Source organism: Syngnathoides biaculeatus, chromosome 16, assembly GCF_019802595.1.
Source record: "Syngnathoides biaculeatus isolate LvHL_M chromosome 16, ASM1980259v1, whole genome shotgun sequence".
In the NCBI taxonomy this organism is placed as follows: domain Eukaryota; kingdom Metazoa; phylum Chordata; class Actinopteri; order Syngnathiformes; family Syngnathidae; genus Syngnathoides; species Syngnathoides biaculeatus.
In genome coordinates this window covers 6,450,463-6,472,934 of record NC_084655.1, presented here as the reverse complement: position 1 = coordinate 6,472,934, position 22,472 = coordinate 6,450,463, and the positions used below count along the sequence as shown (strand labels likewise).

Genomic DNA, 22,472 nt, shown 5'->3' with positions numbered 1-22,472 from the left:
AGCAAAGGGGCTCAGCAAATAAAGGTAAAGTAATAGAACTTAGTGAGGGGACTAACGAGGAGCACTAATGGTGGGGTAATTCTGGGTTAATAGTAAGACCAAATGAAGGACCTGAGGGGGCCAAGAGAGGGAGGGGTCCAAGCGAAGGGACTTTAGTATGACGGGCCTAATGAAGGGTCCTATACCTAGTAAGGGGATCTAGTGAGGGGGCCCTTGTTTAAGGGGATAGAAAGGAGAAGCTCAGTGAGGGAGCCTAGTGTCCATCTCGAAGGGAAAAAAAAAAGCCGCGCCAGAAAAACAAAAACACACTGTCGCTATATCCTAGCAACTGTCTCCCAGGTGACGGAGGCCGACGTCACTTCCTGGTCGGCCCTGTTGGCGGCTGAGCAGCGCCATCTGGTAGGACTACTTGGCCACAAGCGGCGGCTCTGCGTGGCGGGAGGGGGCAACATATTGGAGCGGTTAAAATTAACATGCTGACACGTTTGGCTGGAAATAGGAGAAGAAAAAAAAAAGCACCCGACGTACTTTGTTTATTTCATAAAATTAATAATTAGACATTTAGCAATAATTACAGAAGCATCACTACTGCATCCTGTGTGTGTGTGTGTGTGTGTGTGTGAGAGAGAGAGAGAGAGAGAGAGGGAGAGAGAGAGAGACAAGAGAGAGATCAAACCAACCAACATTAGCTTCACACATAATCGGTCAGGCTCATTATTTGTTTCTTAATTATGCTCAAGGTCTGCAAAAAAAAAAAAAAAAAAAAAGAAATAAAAAAAAAAAAAATAATAAAAAAAGTCCAAAAAGAGCCCAAGTCAGTCCAGGATCCAATACACTGACAAAATTCCCTTAAATAAGGTCCATGAGGATTTCGTCCTCCATGACGCTTGTGACTTGGGGCATTCCAGGTTGGGGTACGGCCCCCCGCTGAGCTCCGGACATCAGCATTTGACCTGCAAACCACACGCATGTATTTAGACTGGTATTGTAGTTATATTAAATTAGAGATGAAAGTGGACTTTGGTGAAAATTCCTGAAAATACAAATGTGAGCACTAGGGGGGTCTGGGGGCATGCCCCCCCCCTGGAACTTTTTGAAAAAATGGATGGCTGTGGTGCATTCTGGCGATATCTGTGAACAAAATTCATACAAAAATTTGAAGTAAAATTTTCTAAGTCCTGACCAATAAATAAATAAATAAATAAATAGGGCAGAAATTCCCAAAGGGCCAAGCACAGATTTTTTTGCCCTCCTTCCCCCTATCACTGGATAGCACAAAATCAGATTTGTCATTAAAATATGCTTAAAATATGCCATCTTATCTCAAGACAAATGAATTAAGTGAACTATTCAGTAAAAAGACATCTAAAATGGTCCTTTTCCCCACATTATACATATTATAGTATAGATATAGAATATACACGAAAATATAGAATTTCTACACCGTACAGCAAAATATAAAGAAGTTGTTCTGTAGTAATTACTATTAACGTTTAAGTCTCAAGCTTGTGACGTCGCGTTGTACTGATACACTCGACCACATTGCTCACTATCTTAGATATAGATCTAGTAACAGTAATAGTATAATCAGTTGCCTTTAGGGCAACCGGGGTAAAACTGTGCCAAACAAATATGAGCATTTCATCTGAGATGACACACTGTGGCGGCCCCTAACGGGACAAGCCGAAAGAAACTTACCTACTTACACACAGTCACTTAAATTTAAAAAATGTACAGGTGTGGTCAGTCATGCTCACAGATAAAGTTGCGGGAGTGATTAGGGATGGCCTTAAAATAACTTACTGGATTAATACAACATAACTTTAAATTAAAAATTAAATTAACAAATACATAACTAAAATAGAAAACTCAGAAATGATAATTTCCAATTTCAACTGATATTAGTAGAACATAATATAAAACAGTATTTAAAATTTTTCATCAATAACTCTGACAAACTTTATCTGAAGAAAAGTTAAATGCACTGGCATGTCAAGGAATAAACATGAACGGTCTATACTTGAAATGTTTTGAAAATGCTGAAAGTTTAGTTCAACATAATCGGCGTTCATGGCAACAAGCTTGCGATACATTGGAACAAACATTCCTGTCGGCAATCGTGATGTATTGTTGGGAGGGGGAGGGGGGCATGCATCACGGGACTGCCGTAAACAGGAGGCTGGCTTGCTAGAATGCGCCTTTATGTGCACGCACTCGCCGTATTGACCACACCTGAATCAGGCGACAAGGTGGATGATAGTTTTTTTTTTTTTTTACGCCGTCACACTGCCTCTCGATCGACGCAATGAGCACCCCTGGTGTAACTGAATTTCCTTTGACATGGCTCATGATGTTGATGACTTTCGACATAAACGCGCTTGCATTACATGAAGCAGTTCTGAACATGCACTTTCGTATATGCTCCGTACATGCTCAGTACGGTTAACTTGCATTTCCTGTTTCCGGGTGAATAACGGTTGTTTTGGAGCATGCTCGTTTATTTAACAGCATTTATGAAAAAAACACGTAAATTAATGTCAAGACCGCACAAAATAAGCGACATCTTGAGAGAATGTGAGGGGAGCGGCGGTATTGTTACTAGTGATAGTGCCTCAACACGGCTACGCTCGTGAAAGCAAAACAGCAAACTCAAACGCATGTTCGTTCAATGTTGTCAACTAATATCTGGATTAATTTTAGGCAATTTTTTCCTCAATTTTCCGGAGCAATTTTCGTGAAAATTGAAAAATCCGGAATTCCCGGATAATCCGGAGGACTTTCATCATTGTTAAATACAAAGATGCAGGATTAATGATCTCCCCAAAAAATAAAGTAACTAATACAAACCATAGCAGTTGAGAAAGTGTTGTTATGGTAACCACAGTTAATGAGAGGTTATAACAGGCTAACATTCTTTACCTGTCATACAAATGTAAAAACGTAAAGTAAATAAATCAAATTTTTTTTAATAAATAAATAAATGTAAAGTGACCACCGTTAATGCGTTCTTTGCAGTGGACATTCACATTGGTCAACTGGAATTGGAAGGAGGACTGGTTTTGGCAACTCAACCTCAAAAAGAGTAAAGATACCAACAGACTATGTGTCGTGGTAGGTAGTAGAAAGTATATCAGCATCATGACAAAAGATGAGGCATGGTGCGAAGGGCAAATGCTACGTAAAAAAAGTCGCAGTCGTTCGACACAGCGGAACTCTTAGTTGTATATCTGGACAAAAAAAATATTATTTTACCACCAAAAGCCCTTTTTGCAAGCTTGTTTTTGTTCTTGCTTGAGGTCACAGAAAAGCAAAAAGAAATGGCAAAAGTTACGGTTCTGCATGGCATATTTTCTTCACTTGGTGATCAGAAACTGGTGCTTTTGGTGAAATCAAACCATGTTCCACTACTAATTAACACCATCCAACGATCCATTATCCAAACCGCTTATCCTCACAAGGGTCGCAGGGGTCCTTTGAGCCTCTCCCAGCTGTCATCGGGCAGAAGGCAGGGTACACCCTGAACCTGGTTGCCAGTCAATCGCAGGGGACATGGAGACAGACAACAGTTGCATTCACAAACACACTAATGGGCAATTTAGAGTGTCCAATAATGCATGTTTTGTGGATGTAGGAGGAAACCGAAGTGCCCAGAGAAAACCAGTCCAGGCACAGGGAGAATATGCAAACTCCACACAGGCGGGGCCAGATTTGAATCCCAGTCCTCAGAACTGTGAGGCCAACGCTCTACAGCTGTTCCACCATTTAAGACAATAATCTGAACAAAATATTCAGTGATTCTTCAACGATTAGTCACTCTGCCCTAAATACCCAGTTAGTGAATGATGAAATTACTGTTGATACACTCAACTTTTCTCTAAAAATGAAATGGGCACTGTTTAATTTCTTACATATAAATGTCTTCATTTAAGTGTTAACTACCATCTACAACAGTTTGATACACAACTCTTCAGAAATCGAACAAGAAGTTAACCACTATGAACTGACATTTTACAAGTGTAAAAAGTGGCGTAACTGAATGAGTCTAACCTGGCATGGGCTGTCTCCATTGTGCTTGCATTTGCGTTCCCCCTGCTGGCACGGAGTGGACCATCTGCTGGCTGAGTCCCTGGTGTGACATCATCCCGGGCATGTGGGACACTCCCCCCTGCTGAGAGATAGGGTGACAAAGTCAAACCTCAGCCCAGGCTCCGGCAGACCCATGTTCTTACTGGCTGTTGCTGGCTAAGGAGGAGGCTGCGCAATTGCGGGTTGGCCCCTGGGTTGGCCAGGCGCAGTATGGAGCCCTGGGGCGGCGCCTGGCCGCCCTGTGTCACCTGATTGGGTGGCGCCCCGCTGACGGGCGGCTGCTGGCTGTTGGGCCCGGCCGCTCTCATGCTCATCTGAGTTCAAAGATCACAAAGGTTAGTCACGCCAGCCACCTTTGAAATGACGCCTTTTCTGATCTTTAGACCAAAACAATTCACTATGAATACATAAGATATGCATTTTCGAGGAATACATGCAAGCTGTTAATACATTAATTAAGAATACATGCGTGTTGGCATGCGGGTACAAAGGAGAATAAGAAAGGAGAGCAAAGATGCATATACTGTGAAAATATAAAACACTGCATTTTCTACACAGTAAGACAGTGGTATCTCTACTTACGAAATTATTTTGTAATGTGAATTTATTGTAAGTAGAAGCCCATTTTACATGTAAATAGCCTAATCAGTTCCAAGCCCTCCTTTCTTTGTAACTAGAGACAAAATTTTTCCGAGGAGGCCTTTTGTAGCCGGAATTTTTCGCCACTAGAGATGTTCGTAAGTAGAGATAACATTGTAATGTCTGGGAATTTTACTTTCAGTGGAAGCGTATGAAGTACATTTAGTATGATGATGTGAAAATTCGATGACGTGAAATGTATGTGAACTTTTGTGTGGTTGTACAGATTACATTGGAAGTGTGAGTACTTTGGATGTTAAAAAAATATTTTGTCAAGTATCTGTACATTTTCTTTATACTGGTGCCTTGAGATAAACTTTCCAAAAATTTGAATATCATGGAAAAGTTTATTCCCATAATTCCATTCAAAAAGTTAAGATTTCATAAATTATAGATTCAGGGTCTAAAATTTAAACAATTTCAACTATTTATTTGTTTAGTTTTTAAATACTTTGGGCTTCCAACTCATAAGACCCACAAAAATCAGGAATTCAATTTGAATACTGTGAAGAAATCACTATTTACTCCTCCATTTTGTAGAAAAAAAAAAAAATCAGGTCACTAAATGAGTCAAAATATGTTAATACTTGATTGGGAATCCCCTTGCTTTAATCACTGCCTGGATGTGCCGTGGCCTATAACATTTATGGAAGCCCAGATTTCCTTGATGCCAGTTTTATGTTTTTGGGTCTGGTGCCTCTCATTTTCCTCCCAATAGAGCAGGGGTCGGGAACCTATGGCTCACGAGCCATACCTGGCTCTTTTGGTGTTTGTGAATGGTTCGCAGAGCCCTCATGACAACATACTGTATAGAGCAGGGGTGTTCAATAAGTCCATGGTCGATCGCGTGGCAGTTTTGGTTGATCGCGTGATGCTTGCAGTCTTTTCTTTTTTTTTTTTTTTAAACATTTTGGCAGCACACGTAACTTTCTCTAACAACAACCTTCTTCACGGCCCAACTCTTCTTATTAGTTTACCTTGCACCATCCCCATGCCCTCTTAAAAGGGTACACTCATAATTACAAATGTTAGTCCTTACGCAGCCTATGAATGTGGTTTATAATGACAGCGTGCTTATGTGCTGCCCACCACTGGAAATTTTTTACATAAAGACATTCCTTTGTACGCAAGCATTGTTGCCGAGTGCACATAGGTGGGGAGAAATGAAAAAAAAATTAAACCTGCAGACAAGCAAACGAAAAACGTCCCGTCACATACCACACAGTGCGGAGTGTGATTATTGCTGAACTGACTATGTTTAGTTCTACCTATGCAAATGAAAAGTCCTTCACACATTTAAAAAAAACTTTAAGACCAACCTCCGTTTCTGAATAACAGATGGAAGTCTTAAAGGCAACATGAAGTTTAACTTAATGACGTATGAAACAGACGACAAAGCCATCAGCAAAGAAGTTGCATTTTTGTCATCATTGATTAGCAACAGCATAATGTTATTTAAATGAATTTAGACACTTATTGTTCTCTTAAAGTGTTGGTCTTACATCAAATGCACAAATACACTTGTATTTAGTTTCAAAAATATTGTATGACTCTTTTTGAATTACATTTTAAAATATTTACCGTTTATGGCTCTCTCAGCTTAAAAGGTTCCCGCCCCCTCCCATAGATTCTCAAAAGGGTTAAATCTGCCGAATTGGCAGGCCAGTCAAGCACTGTGATGGCATAGTCATCAAAGCAGGTTTCTGTGCTTCTGGTGATATGGCCAAGGGCCAGGTTCTGTTGGAAGGTGAAATTTACAACTCCATACAGATCCTCAGCAGAAGGAATCATGAAGTCCTCCAAAACAATCTCCTAGACCTTTGATTTAAAAATACATCAACACCAGCACTGGACATTGCACACTAAATCATGACTGACTGTGGATATTTCACCCTGGACCTCAAGCAATTTGTATTCTGTTCCTCACCAGCCTTCCTCCAACCCCTAGGACCTTTATTCCCAAATTAAAGGCACACATTACCGTCACCGGAAAAGAGGACCTTGGAGCACTGGCCAACATTCCAATCGTTCTTCTCCTTGGCCCAATTCAGACCCTTCCTACTTTGGCCCAGGCTCAGAAGTGGCTTGACCCAAGGATTTGGAGAGTTGTAGCCCATCTCCCAAATTGGGTCTGAATGTGCTGTTTTTTTGTTGTGACTCCCGCTGCATTCCATTTTTTTCTGGATTTAATCTAGATTTTTGAATCCTTTCTGTTGGAGAGGAAGTCCACAAACATCTCTTTTGCTGGTGCATCTTCTCCTGCCACATTTTGTCTTTCTTCTGAACTTTCTATTGATATAATTGGGCATAGCACTCTGTGAACAGCCAGCCTTCTTAGCTATGAAACTTTTGTGGTTTACCCATCCTATGGAGGGTAACAATGATAGTCTTAAGTCCACTTGTCAAGTCTGCAGTTCTCCCCATATTAAAGGAACTGTGACAACTGAACCAAACTGAAGCCATGTGATGACACCTGCCGGGAACCTGTACAGGCACTTCTTGATTTTAGCACATGATTCGTGTGTGATGGTTTAAAACATTTATGGTCATCAAAATTTGGCATGGATTTTTCATAGTATTGTAATTTCTTGAATTCCTCATTTTGTTGATTTTATGAGCTAAAAGCTCAAATTATGTAAAAATAAATTGTAGGAATAATTGTGATCATAATTATCATACATCTGCTTCCAATAAAGAAATGCTTTGCTCTGCTCTAGACGTGGCAGCCTCCAAGCAGGAGATAGCAAGAACAAAAACATCTAATCATCAGAACCATTAGAACTGCTGTCTGTTAAAGAAATGATGACCACACATGTATTCAGCAATCTTCCACACGTGCACACGCACATGAACAAACATGTACACTTTGTTTCAAACTGTTTTGCTTGTCGTCTCCTTTTTGTAACATCCATGTAAATAAGGGGAGTCTTAAAACTAAATAAATAGAAGGAGAGGATAATCAGAGAGTGCAGTGGTGAATTGTACAAGACAGTTCCTCTCCGCTCTCCTTGCAAGACTTGAACTGGTGTCTTTGCCTCCTTTTTTGTCCTCTTTAATGAATGTCTGATTGGTGAACCTGACATAAATACTTTAAATTGTGGCCCCCGAAACTATAATCTTTGACAGTTTATCTCTGAATCTAATTACGGAAATAAATGAAATTTTTTGTAACTTTCAAAATGTTTTGCAAAGGGTCTACACGAGTTAACCTGGCCTCATTTTTTAACAGCCAACAATGCTATGAGTATTGTTATAGCGTCTACTTGTGTTCCTGTAACGTGTTTTTTTATGTTTACAGTAAACTTCAACCTAGAAGAAACAGCAATAATGGAAAATAAAAAGCTTGAAGGCTCTTTATGGATGAATTCTTAACCACCTGCCAAACTGGTACTTGTTGTGACATAAGTTTACTGCCACCATACAGCATTAGTAACTCACTTTTTTGCCTGCAAGTCAAAGCCACCAAGAAAATCTACCAAACAATGGCTCTTTTCTCAAAAAAACAAAAAAAAAGTCAGATCACTCGTATCTCAAGGCACCGTAGTATACAAATGGGTGCGTGTGTTATATGCGTGAATGTCTAAAAGGCCCTAACCACACATAATATGGACTGTACATGCAAGAATCTCTCACCATGTTGTTCTGCCTCTGCTGCTCCTCCATCATAGTGACCTGACTAACAGGGGGCATGCCCACCACCACCGACTGGACAGGAGGAAAAGAAGGAGTAGGTGGAAGAAGAGTAGGATAAGGACGGTGTTGGCAGTGTTGTGAAGAACCAAAGAGTTCATTAAAAGAGGACAGCAGGAGAACATGCACACAAGTCAACACCACAAGGCACTGTGTGTGGAGTAGGCAGTGTGTGTGCCTTGTTTTTGTTGTTGTTGTGGCCAACCTGCTGCTGCACGTTGCCGTGGGACACAGGGATGGGGCCGGGGGGTCGGGTGAGGAAGTTCTGGTTGGGGGGGACTTGACCAGGCTGCATCTGACCTCCGCCACCGCCCAACTGCAAAAAAAACCAATATGAATAAAAAATAATTTTCAAACTTCCTTCTTCCAGTACCACCTTCTCAATTGCATTAAAAAAATTTTCACACTTAAAACTACACACTCTCAAACTATTTGCATCAATAAAAAACTAGTACATTAAAGATTTAAATTATGTATGCCTTCATGAATGAAAGAAACTACTGAAAATGAATTATATAAACTTTCAAAATGTCTTTTTTAATAGAAATATGAAAAGGAACCTAACAAAACGATTTAAAAATATCCATCCTTCTTCCGAGAGGTTTTACACTCACAAGGGTCATGAGAATGCTGGAGCCAATCCCAGCCTTCATCAGGCAGGAGGCAGGGTACACCGTGAGCTGGTTGCCAGCCAATCACCGGGCACATGGAGACAGACAACAGTTGCACTCACAAATACCAATGCCAAATAGAAAACTTAAAATGTAATAATTTGAAATATTATTATTACATTATTACATATTTTGGATTCATGCGTGTGGTGCTGCATTTTACCATCAGCGTACCAAAAGCTAGCACCGTCTTCTATGAATAATTGAGGTAAATTCTTTTTCTATGCACACAAGATAAATTCTTCTACAATGCACACTTGAGGTAGATTCTTCTTCTACGCATGCTGAAGGTAAAGTCTTATTCTCCACATTGGAGGCACCTGTGCAAGCCAAAACCTGAGTGGATTAAAGGGAACGGCCATCTTTTAAACGTTAGATTTGAACAACTTTTGTTGTGCATTTAAACTAATAGCCACTGGAGTCAAAAGAAAAAAAAATGTAGCCACGTCATTAAATATGCTGCAGGGTTCATACCGCTGGAAAAAAGTATAACCGTCCGGAAAATATAGTAATTTAAGAAAACAGTTAATATTAAAATTAAACTAAAAGTGCATTTTATTAACTCTTAAAATGTTTGATTCATAAGACAAATTATTCTAAAATTTAAATTTGGATGATAAAGCAAAAATTGTATACAATTTACACTAATTTGTTTATATCAATGATGGGAAGGCAAGCATGGCTGAGCCTCACTCCCCCTGGTGGTCTTTCCTTTCCACTGCATGTGAATAATTTAAAGATTAAAACTTTTAAAAATTATTCTGTCAAATTGTTCTATTTTAGTTCTGCTTTACATCGATTTTCTTTTTCAATCTAATCTTTTCAATTATTTCATCCTTAAAATAGCTGAATTTTCTTGTTTCCTGCTCAAATGCATAGAAAGAGCAGCAACAAGTCACATTGAGTCATCACTCCAATGATGCTTCATGAGAGCACGCATACATGTATTCAGACACGCTGTGATTGGTCTGTGGCTTCACACGAGACATTAGTGTTTCCTCATTACATCGTCAAAAATGTATCACATGTACTGCATTTAGTGAAGTTTAACAGACTAATATATTTAATGAAAGCGTGTGATATTTAAGTTGTTCTTATCAACCAGAAAAACACCCAAAAGTCATCAACAGAGTCTGGTATGTACAGTGCCACAACCAGCATGTGGCAGTGTTGAGTTGAGCTTTACTGAGCTCCACACGTCATCCGACTGATACCCGTGCATTTCATCAAAAGATACTGGTGGGAAAAAAAACAATGAATTTGACTTTGTATTAAATATTCTTTTGTTTTTCTTGCTATCGTATTGTTGGACAGTGTTCACTTGATTGAAGCTTGTAAAAGATTAAAAAACAACTATTTGTTTAAATTAAGGCCAAAATTGAAATATCGCCTTCTATTTTGGGTTAATGTTCAGGTCCTGATTACGCTGCAGTCAGTGCCAAACCAATCATGAACTTCACTTCATATCACTGGTTAGTATTAATATGTAAATGAAAAAATATTTTCTTTATCACTGCACCTGTCAAGCATTCCTTTTAGAACTCATCATGTTGGACCAAGAGCGTACATACTGCCACCTGTTGGTGTGGAGAGAGCCTTGGTTTTTCTGAAGGAAAATCCAAGATGCGTATCCACACAAGGGACATAGAGAGACAAAGGTGAGTCCTGGAGCTAATCACAACTACCCTAGGGCAGAAGGCTGGGTATCCGCTGAACTGGTTGTCAGCCAATCTCAGGGCACAAAGAGACAAATAACCAGGTGCACTCACAAACACACCTAAGGGCAATTTAGAGTCTCCAATTATGCAGGTTTTTGTGATGTGGGAGGAAACCAGAGTGTAAATGATAAAATCACTCTTTTACTTTATAAGATTCAAAAGCAATGTTATGCTAAAGGCAAACGCAATTTAGAGGGGAGAAGCTGAAAGAAGTACTACATTTATGCAGTTTCAACCATCTATTGAGTCAGACATTTAGTAGACCCAAAAGTGGCAACTAATTGAACACGCTCCATCCACCACAAACAGACAAGGGGAAGAACAAAAACAGTTTAGATATGACGTGATGAACGAAGGGGGTGTCATGTGGAAAAAAAAAAAAAAAAAAACTCTACAGGCCTCACAAATCCTGGCAGTGCTGTATTAACATGCGAGGAGACGCTGAGATCCTAAAGTGCCGGCTCTAAGACATTGGGCGCACTTTCCAGGGAAAAGCCTCACACGCTAAGAGGAGCTTGTCATCCCACCGAGCTTATCTCAGGAAATTGAAATTTTAATTAAGGCCTCAAGATTGCTGCTGCCGTGGCTTCCTTTATTAGCGATGCAACACTGAATATGTGATGATACACAGGAGGCGGTGGTTGAGAGGGAAAAAAAAAAAAAAAATCATAATTGTTTCATGCGTTCTGTTGCCTCTAAATGCTCAAGATGCAGACACACTTTGTCCGGATATAAAATTAGCAGGATGACTAAACAAAAACCATTGCCAACAACAAAGACAAATAGAATCGGATCAATTTGTATTGGGAGTTATTCTGCCATACAGTGAGGCTCAGTCAACAAGTTGAATTATTGGCATGGCACAGCTAAGGTTACATTTACTATATTTACAATTAACCCGATTTATGAGTTTTTTAAGATACTGTACGAGGTGTCATTTTTGCTTGTCAGTATCATAACCTTTAAAAACACAATTTGAACACAAACAGTGCATCAACACATGAACACAGACATGTAATCACAATATGCAAGCATATATTTTGTATCATCAACAACTAATATTTCAATTAGTTGTCAGTCTTTGACTAACAACTGTATTATACTGCCACACACACACACACACACACACACACACACACACACACACACACACACACCACACACACACACACACACACACACACCAGGAGACAATGAATTAATCATTAATTCCTTACAATCTATTTAATGATGTTACTATATTACTAGGCTTCAGAGATCAAAAGCCATTTTTTTTAGTGTTACAGCAAAAAGCTACATCATACACATGAACACCGTTCCCTCCTCACACACCTACCTTTGCTCAGCCAGATTTATTGTAAATGTCACACACTAACGTTGAGAAAAATCAACTCCTACAGAACACCAAGACCACAGGGCAGTCATTTAACTTATATGTATTTTTCATTACAATATCTATTTTAGAATGTTTATTGGGATGTCAGTCCCACTTTAAGGTTTTTCTTTTCAGGACAAGATTTCAGCGACATCCTCAAGGTATTTCTCAATAAATTCCCCTTCCTTGTACAGATTAGTGGCCCTTGCAATGTTTTAAGCCTTTTGACACAATGCAACCGTTTGTCTCTGGATGCTTCATTAAAAAAGAAAAAAAAATGCATTTGCGTTTTTGTCTTATTTTTCAAAGTGACTAACTTGTACTGCGAAGTTCAGTCCCTTTTGGAAATACCAAGTCGATGTTAGCATGGAGTGAACTGAAGTGAAGATTTGAAGCTGTGAAATGTGATAAAGACGTCTGACACAAAACCCAGAGTGGCAGGCCGTTGCGCTAAAAAAAGAAAATAAAAAAAAAAAAAACGTGTGCTCCTGCTCTGGTTAAAAAAAAAAAAAAAAGTTGTGTTAATCCACATATTTTCATCTAACTGCGCATCTTCCCTTCCATTTTGAGAGCAAAATTGACAAATTATTTTCTCCAAAGATCACAGAATGGGAAATGAGCTATTTTCATTGCATGCATCAAATGCATTCAATCATCAAATGGGAAGATAACTTTCCAAGTCTGACTACTGGATACAAATGTATAATACATATAGAATGACAAAAAACAGCTCATACAATATAATTGTACTCAAATAAGTACATAGTACAGTATGCACAAAATGGGCTTTTCTCAATCGAATATTTGTGTGCAATGCACCCAAAATACGCCAGAAACCTATTTTCATGCTATGTGGGAATGCATACTAATTCAATGCTTTTGGACTTCGGTTAAACAGAAACGCTCTCATATTTTGATCTTTAGGATTCCACTTTCCCCTCGAGTGTGTATAATTGGTGACTTCCTAATAAATATACACAACCTTTGAATAGAACATACTGCATTAGAAAAAATATCAGCAGAACAAAAAAAATCAATTACGAATATTGATAGACAAATGATCACCTTTCCGTAACAAGCTAAACTAGACTCTTGATTTATTTTTCTTTGGTTAGTGTGTACTCAGGGTGAAAATTCCATCTTGGCACTTCACCTTTTCATTCTAGGTTTGCTAAAATACAAATACAATTGTTCTTACTAAAAGTGCTCTGAGGGCAATGTAAATGTAATTCTTTTAATAGCCCATGTAACTTACACAGATGACACTGCCCTGACCAAAGTGCACACCTCTGATGTTGCTTACAGTGGTCAAAGGGAGCACACAAGGGCCTGTGTTTGCTAGCGCTGACAATTTAAAACAGGGGGCAGACTGCCACACCCCCCAGTTTGAAAACCATTGAGGTAAGAAGAATCGACAAGCCCTTGAAACGGAGGACTTGCTTTAATTAAGTTGTAGCAACCCTTCAGTGATAGTGAGATGGATCCATACTTAATAAAAAGGTTATCTTGTCATTTTCCCTCTGCGTTATACACAGAAAACAAGTGACATGGGGACATAAATTCAAATTTTGATTTAATATGCTTAATCTAACAATTATGCCAAACCAAAAGGGACCACGGCACCTCTCCTGGTGACTTTGCCCATTTCAAATTAATTATACTTTTATTTAATCCGGTTTGATCCCTATACAATATTGTGCTGTTCAACACTGATCAACGATGGAATGTGAGATATGGGTGAAAAACAAGCAATTGTAAAGCTAAGAGGAGCTGGAGAAGTAATCAGAGCAATTGACAAACAATGGTCAACATGTTTCCATGATAGCTATGCTTCCCAAATTTTTGCAAAGTGAAATATTTGTTCTGGTTCAGACTGTGTAATTGAGAGTTTTGTGTTAAATGGCCGTTTTGTGTTAAATGGCCACTCCTTAAATTTCACTGCCAAACTCAGCCCACACACAATGCTAAAATCTCTCATAATTTAGGGTTAAAATTTAGTGGCAATCGGTGCATCTGAAACCAAATTCCGCATTCGGCAAAATGGGTTAGAACACTACCCTCCCGATTCGGGCACAGTGACAAAGCAATGATAGAAATTTTAAACCTTTACAACGTTTTTTATTTTGCCTTAAAAAACAAGATTCCACCACGCATATTGCGGAAAGACACGATGATAAAAGGCATGTGATTTGTTGGCAGGGCGACATTAACCAATGAGAACATGAGTGGATTTATCCCAAGAGCTGATTGGTTGCCCATCATCAAAGCCTCACCAAGCAACTTCCCTTGTACCACCAATTTCTTTGTTTTGCGCGTTGTTTCATCCAGGCTGTTGACCATCTCGCGTATGTAGTGTATCTTCGTGTTGTGTTAATGATCATTTTTTCATTTTAAGCAAGAAAATTTTTGGATTATGTAATTACAATACGACAGTGTGAGACCAAATGAATGGCTGCTGATGAGGACAAAATGGACGTTTTATTCACGAACATCTGGCGTAGTACTTCACATTCTAATGACTGTATTTCAAAAAGACATCAGAAAAGTGGCTTGCCTCCATTGGGAGACATCAGGGTTGGGAAGTAAGGGACCGCTGGTTGCATCCCTGCAGACTGCCACACTATGTGCACGGCATGTCGAATGTAATATATGTGACATCTGCGCTACCCTCTCTATATTATTCATGGCTGTCCAACTTTAGCTTTGTCTGATCTTATCATTTTGAACATAATTCTACTACAGGAATGGGCATCATATGTACTGTCTAAACGTTTATCAGGCCCTCAAACTGTGCCTAAATAGATAGATGACATCTAGCATTTTGTGAAGTGAAGAGTGAATACCAGGGCTTCTAAAATTGGAATACTACCCAGATTTTTTTTTCCATATTGATACAAAATTTAACCTCTTACATGATACCAGAGACTGGCACTGTTGCACAGCTGTAGAACGTTGGCCTCAAAGTTCTGAGGGTTAGGGGTTCAAGTCCCAGCCTCGATGTGTAGAGTGTGCATGTTTTCCCCGTGCCTGCGCGAGTTTTCTCTGGGCACTCCGGTTTCCTCCCACATCCCCAAAACATGCATTAATTGGAACACAATTATACATAGTTATTTCATATTTGTCCACTTATTTTGCTTTTAATGATTGATGTTACACGTGCTTAAACAATGTGATGCAACAAAGAGAGGCACATTGGCGAAACAGAGGGGACATCACGGGTGTGCATTAAAAGCAAAACAAGAAAGCAAATATGTGCTGTACAATTAATCCATTTAATCCAACCCCCTGTGCAAGGACATAACCCTGTCAACACAATTGCTAAACTCGAACAGCTCGTACATACTGTATTGTTGCACGCTTGAGGGCGTAATGCTTTTGAAATTTTTCTAAACCTTTGCTTGCCTAAAAGCCTCGTCCTCGAGGGTGTGAATCCCTCATTGCAGCTTGAGGTTCAGCATCACACGTTACACTTCCTTATTAAAAGTTATTGAAGCGGTTTTACGGATGTTTAGCACAATAATTTATGGAACGCGCCGCTGATTCATTGACGCCATAATGGCGCCACAAAAGCGTAACTTCTGCCGTCTTTGACCAAATTCAAAAGTTTGAAATTTTTGCTGATTGTTATCATCTTCCTCATTGCCGTCAGGCTGTTTTTTGTTTTTTTTTTCTGCAATCTGCTTTCCAAAGAGCAAATACAGCTCCCATTTCAAATAATCCTCTGATTTCACATTTTCCTCCACTGCTTGGGTGCTTTGGGGAAAATTTCAACACTAGCACAGCGCTTTGGCAGCATTGTGAACTAGAGAGGTTATCCTCACATAGTCTGACACCATAGAAAATGGCAGATAGAAAGGACGAGGGAGGGAGAGAGAGTTCCTGGGTGGGGCTTCGAAGATGCGCAGCCAATCAGCTCCAAAAAGGCAATCTGGCTTTTTTCACCCCCTTTTTCTTTTCTTCATTTGTCCATTGTGCGCCGGGGATATCATCTTGTATCAATCCGCTTTTCTATAATACAGTATGTACTGTATGCTGATCTGACTTTTTTTGGGGGGGTGAGGGTGGCGATGCACTGAAGCCACAATAGGTGAAGCGTGAAGTAGAGAGGGATTACTGTACTTCACAGTTTTTCACTTTTCGCGGGTGGTTGTGGTCCCAATTAACTGCAAAAAACGAGGGATTACTGTATTTGGTCCATTATTTACTAGCCAAACCATTTAAAATTATAGCCCCAACCAGAACATGGATAAATCATTACTATTGCAATGATTGCACTTTATTTTAATGATAGTTTGTGTTCCTATACAATTCTCTTTTAAGGAGTCTGGGCTTCTTAAATTTGGACACATCTTAATTTGTTGTCATGGGTGTGTCTGTTCCCGAATGCGGTGCACACCTGCTCCGTTGAGCAGATGCGCTCTCCTGCATCTCATTTTGGTGATTATGGTCGATGTATATATTTTGGCACGCGTGCGGTCTGGTCTTTGCCAGATCGTTGTACTATGTCACGTTCCCGCAACCCCTTGCCTATGTCCTTGCTACTCTGTGTACCAAACCCTGCCTCGCTAACGACCCAGCCTTCATGCCTGCTGATTTTGGTACTGCTGCTTCTTTGGACTGCTTGCCTGTGTTTCAACCTTGGACTGAATAAAGACGCTTCCCAAAGTGTACCTGGTCTCGTGAGTCGTGCGTTTTGGGTTAGGCCTCGTGTTCCGGTCATGACGTGTGCCTAAGCCATTAACAGGGTTTAGACAGATTTGCTAGCTTTTCAACACTCAACAAAGTTATTAACACCTTTGCAGATGATAGTTTCATTTCATTAGCGATGTGAAAACTAGAGTAACTAAGCTGGCAATCTTTGAACACGTCTTCTCCCGAGCATTAGTGACCACCACCATATGTTTTCACAAATTTAAAAAAAAAAAAAAAAAAAGAATAAATGCACGCGATGCATTCTTGTTGTCGTAGCAGTGGTAATGATAGTATCTGGTTGCGATATATTTGACAAAGATTGGTGATCATAAATGTAATCAGACAGGTGACGCAGCTAAAAACTAGCTTTGGATTCAAATATCCTGTATACGACACTGACACGGTGTAAATACCTTTTACCTTTGTCACCAATTTTGCTCATAACTTTTATGGAGAGAATTTATAGGTGGAGCCGAGGCGAAGAGGGTGTCCAGTTTGGTGGCCTCAGCATTGCATCTCTGCTCTTTGCAGATAATGTGGTTCTGTTGGCTTCATCAAGTCGTGATTTCCAACGCTTAATGGAGGAGTTCGCAGCAGAGTGTGAAGGGGTTGGGATGAGAATCAGCACATCCAAATCTGAGACCATGGTCCTCGGTTGGAAAAGTGGATCGGTGCAGCCTCTGCAGTGATGAGGACTTTGTATCGGTCCATTGTGTGAGACAAAGAGCAAAGTCGAAAGGCGAAGCTCTCAAATTGCCAAATTGAGCTACGTTCCTACCCTCACCTATAGTCACAGGCTGTGTGTCATGACCAAAAGAACAAGATCCTGGAGAAGAGTGGCTAAAATGAGTTACCTCCACAGGGTGTCTGGGCCCTCCCTTAGAGATAGGGTGAGAGCCTCGGTCATCCGGGAGGGGCCTAGTGTTGAGCTGCTGCTCCTCTGTATTGAGAGGAACCAGATCCGGTGGCTAGGGCTCATGATCCAGATGCCTCCCTGGTGCTCATGATCCAGATGCCTCCCTGGTGAGGTGTTCTGGGCACGTACAACTGGAAAAAGACCCCGGTGACGACCTAGGACACGCTGGACAGACTATGTCTCTCGGCTGACTTGGGAACGCCTCAAGATCCCTTCAGAAGAGCTGGATGAAGCGACTGGGGAAACAGAAGTCTGGGTATCTCTGTCAAAGCTACTGCCCCTGAAACCTTATGTGGAAAAGCGGTAGAAGACAGATGAATGGATTGATATCTGGGCACATAACCATGTCAAAGGGTTCCTGGGGGGCTGATGCGAGGTTGGGAGTTTGCGGGTTCCACCACATCAGTGCTGTTCCCTGGTCCAAGTGATTGGACTAACCGCATCACGGGTCCTGCGGGTTGTGGGGGGCTTCCTGTTGTTTGTATGGGGCAATGGTGGAAGGGGGTGGCTGTGGGGAGGCATTGAGTCCCTGGGGCCACAACCTGGTTGCCAGTTGTCGGGGTGCCTTGGAGGAGCTAGCGGACCACCCTGGGTCCCTTGGAGTGGGAAGTGTCCTGTCCACAGGGTTGCTCTCGGGCGGACCCCTGGATCCGGTTTCCGTCCTCGATTGATTGCGTGAGTTCCTTAGCCATCCACGTTGCAGACACAATTATAGGAATTTTGCCTTTGACAGCCTTTTTACATGCACGATAGTGTGAATTCCCTTGCACGTGTCTGTAGGCACACAGCCCTGTGATCCTTTCATTGGGTGTGGGACTACTCACTCACTGCAATAGATAACATGTATACACAAAGTACTATAGACTTCTATAGTTCATCTATTCATTGCCACCACATTCCAGTTGTACAGCAGAGTTAACGATCCTTGTTTTGCATTCTGCCCAGATCCTATCTTGTCCTGTTTTTCCTTCACCGGGTGTAGCACTACAGTCTCACGCAACATCCATATTTAAATTTTCCTTGTTGTAGATATGTAATTATTTACTTTTCTCATTGCGTTTGTGTTTTATTAGCGCTTTGTGTTTGTTCTTTTTTCCCCTCTCTCACCCCTCTGAAAATTCTGTTCTACTCATCTGATCAATTTTAATCCTCAATGATACTTCGAATAAAATACGGACATATCACAGAGGAAGCTCAAAAACTCCACTGTGACACAGTAAAACTGCTCCAGCATAAATATTCACTATTCTGCTTGATCTAACAGCTGAACAGGACACGCAAAAAATAAATAACATTTTTAAAAAAAATGACAAAAAAAGTTGATTTATAAAAAAATATTCAGAGACAAACAAAAATTAGAGTGAAACTTCTGCAGTCCCCCTCACACACAAAATCAAAAATATGGCTTTTACAAAAACAATACTACTTGATCAATCCTGGAGATCACTCATCAGCACCCAACTGTGAAATCTGTCATTATACACACGGGGCCCTGGATGTTCTCAAGCAACAATCAGAGATACTGAAGCGAGATTTCATTGATCTCCTAACAAAATAGCAAAGTATGGATGCTGAGGTTTTTATAAGCGGACCTCTCCCACGCGTACGATCTTGAGATGAATGTTTCTCGAGGCTCCGTCAATTGAATAGGTGGTCAGGCAAGGTGTGCACTGCACTATCCGCGAGTTTCATTGTCAATTTCTGCCTTTTTTGGGAGCGTAAAAATCTTTACAAAGCAGACTGTTTCTGTCTAAATAGACAAGGGGTTAAGTTATTAGCTGCCAACATGTTCTACTGTGTGCGTTATTCAAGAAAATGTTTATAAAAACCAAGGACAAAATGGTCCAGTTGTTCCCAAACAATCGGAGGAACAAGAAATAAGGCGAGACAAGGTGCAAACAGATTCATTTGAGTCATCCAAACAATCTGATGAGGAGATGACAAATGGGATGTGCCAGCACTCTAAATCTCCCACACTTCTTCCTACCCCATTGGAGCCATCGACACCTCAGAATCTCCACTCTATGACAACAACAACCATAGAATCTGCAATTGATGTTTGCTTTCCCTCTCCCAGCCTGAATGCAATGTTGGGTCTGAAGGATAGGATGAAGACCATTGTCAGCGATGGAATCCAGCCCATACCACGCCAAGATCTTCCTCCCATCCCCCCTCGCCTGAAACCACTGTCCACTCAGAAGCGAAAGGCCCCTCCTCCACCAATGACTATCTGTAAATCTGACTGATATTTACCAGGTCTTTTCCAGAATAACTCAGACCCCAATGGAGATCAGACATTTTTCATCCCTGTAATTACAAGGGACAGAAAGTTGGTCAAAAAGATATGGCACCAAAAAAGTAGAACTTCCAACTTAGTGAGGATAAAATGTGAATCTATCGAAACATTCTCTCCAGCCATCTCTGTGAGACTAGCTCTTTTTATTATCAGCTCACTGGGTAACAAATCAATCTTGATCAATGACATCATTACAACCTATGGTGTGGACTTTTTGTTATTAAATGAAACATGGTTAACAGAAAGTACCTGTAATACCATTTTAAACGAGGCAACACCAGCAGATTATAATTTTATGAACAAGTGTCAAACAAGGAAAAAAGGTGGTGGCTTTTCTGTTTTTTTTAAATCATTATTTTAATGTTAAGAAATTATACTGGGTGATTTTAGCTCTTTTGAATATGTGTTTTCTAGTTAAGGGTGAGCCAAAGGTTATAATTTTAATAATTTATAGACCTCCAAGATAAAATGGAAAATTTATGGAGGATTTTTCAGAACTGCTGTCAGTTATTTGTATCAAGTACAACTATTTTATCATAACAGGGGACTTTAACATCCATGTTGACAATAACATGGAAAAAAACATCCAAAGAACTTTCTCCAATACTAGACACATTTGACCTCTCTCGACATATTAAGCGTCCAACTCACACTCAATGTCACATCTTAGACCTGGTCATCACTAAGGATGTTGAAATTCTATTGATTGACATTAAGGATATGGCTATTTATGACCATTTTTGTGTATTTTTTGAATTACAGATTCTTCCAAAAGTTCAGATAACCTCTATCTCTATTAGGAAAAAGTACAAAATGAGAGTACTGCCACTACATTTATGGAGAATGTGGCTGTGCCACAGACTGAATGCCGACACAGTTGATGAACTTGTGGAAAATTTCACCTCGAAAATCACAAATGCCATGAATGCTGTCGCTCCTGTTAAAACGAAGACCATCCTGGGGCGACCTAGAAGACCGTGGGGGAGCACAATGATGGTCAAGAAATCTAAATCAGAGTGTTGGAAAGCAGAACGCAAGTGGAGAAAAACAAAACTCCAAATTGAGCATGATCTCTACAGACAGGGTCTTTATAATTTTAACCAAGAGTTAGAGCTAGACAATACTTTTCTGAAATCATCAGTAAGAACCTCAACAATACTCGTGCTCTATTTGCTGTGGTTGACAAGCTTACAATCCCCCCGAATCATATAGATCCAGGACTTGTAACAGCTGACAAATGCAATGAGTTTCCCTGTTATTTTAGTGAAAAAATACAATCCATCAGGTCAAATGTCAGCACAAATCAGCAAACATAGAATAATCTCACATCTGAAGCTGAGTTGACCAAAAAACTGTAGAGAAAACTGTTCAGCAGTTGAAACTATCAACGAGCTGTCTCGACTCAATACCATCTGACTTTTGTGACTGACTATTGTGAAGTCAGTGATACCTGATTTGCAGCAAATAATCAATTGCTCAGTTCAGTCTGGCGAGTTTTCCAAAGCTCTTAAAGTAGTTACTGTTAACCCTCTTCTAAAAAACAGAGCACTGGACGATTCCATGTTAGCAAGCTATAGACCATCTCAAATCCCCCGTTGATAGCCAAGATTCTTGAGAAAGTTATTTTTAACCAACTCAGCAATTTCTTGAATTTAAATTGACATTTTGACAAATTTCAAACAGGTTACTAAACTCATCACAGTACAGAATCTGCTCTTATCAAAGTGCTAAATGATAAAAGGTTGAATACTGACTTGTTGGATCTCAGCGCGGCTTTTGATACAGTAGATCACAATATACTGCTAAAGAGTACTTTGTGACCATTGGAGGTGCTCTGTCTCAGGAAATAGCAATGACCTATGGGGTCCCTCAAGGGTCAGTTCTTGGACCTCTCCTGTTCAGCCTGTATATGTAAGTCTTCAAAACTTTAATTTTAACAATCATAGCTATGGAGATGACACAGAGTTATATTTAGCTGTGTCCCCAGATGACTACCGTTCAATTGAGGTATTGTGCCACTTCCTAACTCAGATAAATAACTGGATGAGCCAAAATTTTCTCTTTTTGTATTTTGTTTGTCATTTTTATTGTTTTTATCCCATTTTAAATGTTTTATCTCTTTGTTTTCAAATGCCTTTAATCGTGTAAAGCACATTAAGTTACTTTGTGTATGAAATGCACTATACAAATACATATTAAATAAATAAAATGAAGAAATTTGAAAGTGAATATGACGAGCCTCAAAAGGGACATTTAAAGTTTAGTTTCAGCCAGAGAGGGTGATGATAAGAGCTCGTGTCGCTGAGCTAACACCAGTGCCATTAGCACCTTGCAGGGATGCAGTGGAGTGCCTGTGCCTGAATGAAACGTCAATAGTGATGCTGCTTAA

At 40.1% G+C, this 22,472-nt stretch overlaps 1 protein-coding gene across 6 annotated transcripts in view; it reads right to left on the bottom strand.

Annotated features, from left to right (window-relative positions):
* Positions 1-524: 524 nt before the first annotated feature.
* Positions 525-22,472, bottom strand: part of med25 (mediator complex subunit 25) — a 41,082-nt gene continuing 19,134 nt past the window's right edge. For 5 of the 6 annotated variants that reach the window (XM_061846743.1, XM_061846741.1, XM_061846744.1 and 2 more), the window contains 5 exons: positions 8,621-8,731; positions 8,359-8,430; positions 4,230-4,400; positions 4,048-4,168; positions 525-953 (listed from right to left, as the gene is read on the bottom strand). In XM_061846743.1, the coding sequence (XP_061702727.1) occupies positions 850-953; positions 4,048-4,168; positions 4,230-4,400; positions 8,359-8,430; positions 8,621-8,731 (579 nt within the window). In that variant the 3' untranslated portion in view covers positions 525-849. The remainder of the gene's footprint in view (positions 954-4,047; positions 4,169-4,229; positions 4,401-8,358; positions 8,431-8,620; positions 8,732-22,472) is intronic. The other variant, XM_061846745.1, reaches the window with a different exon arrangement.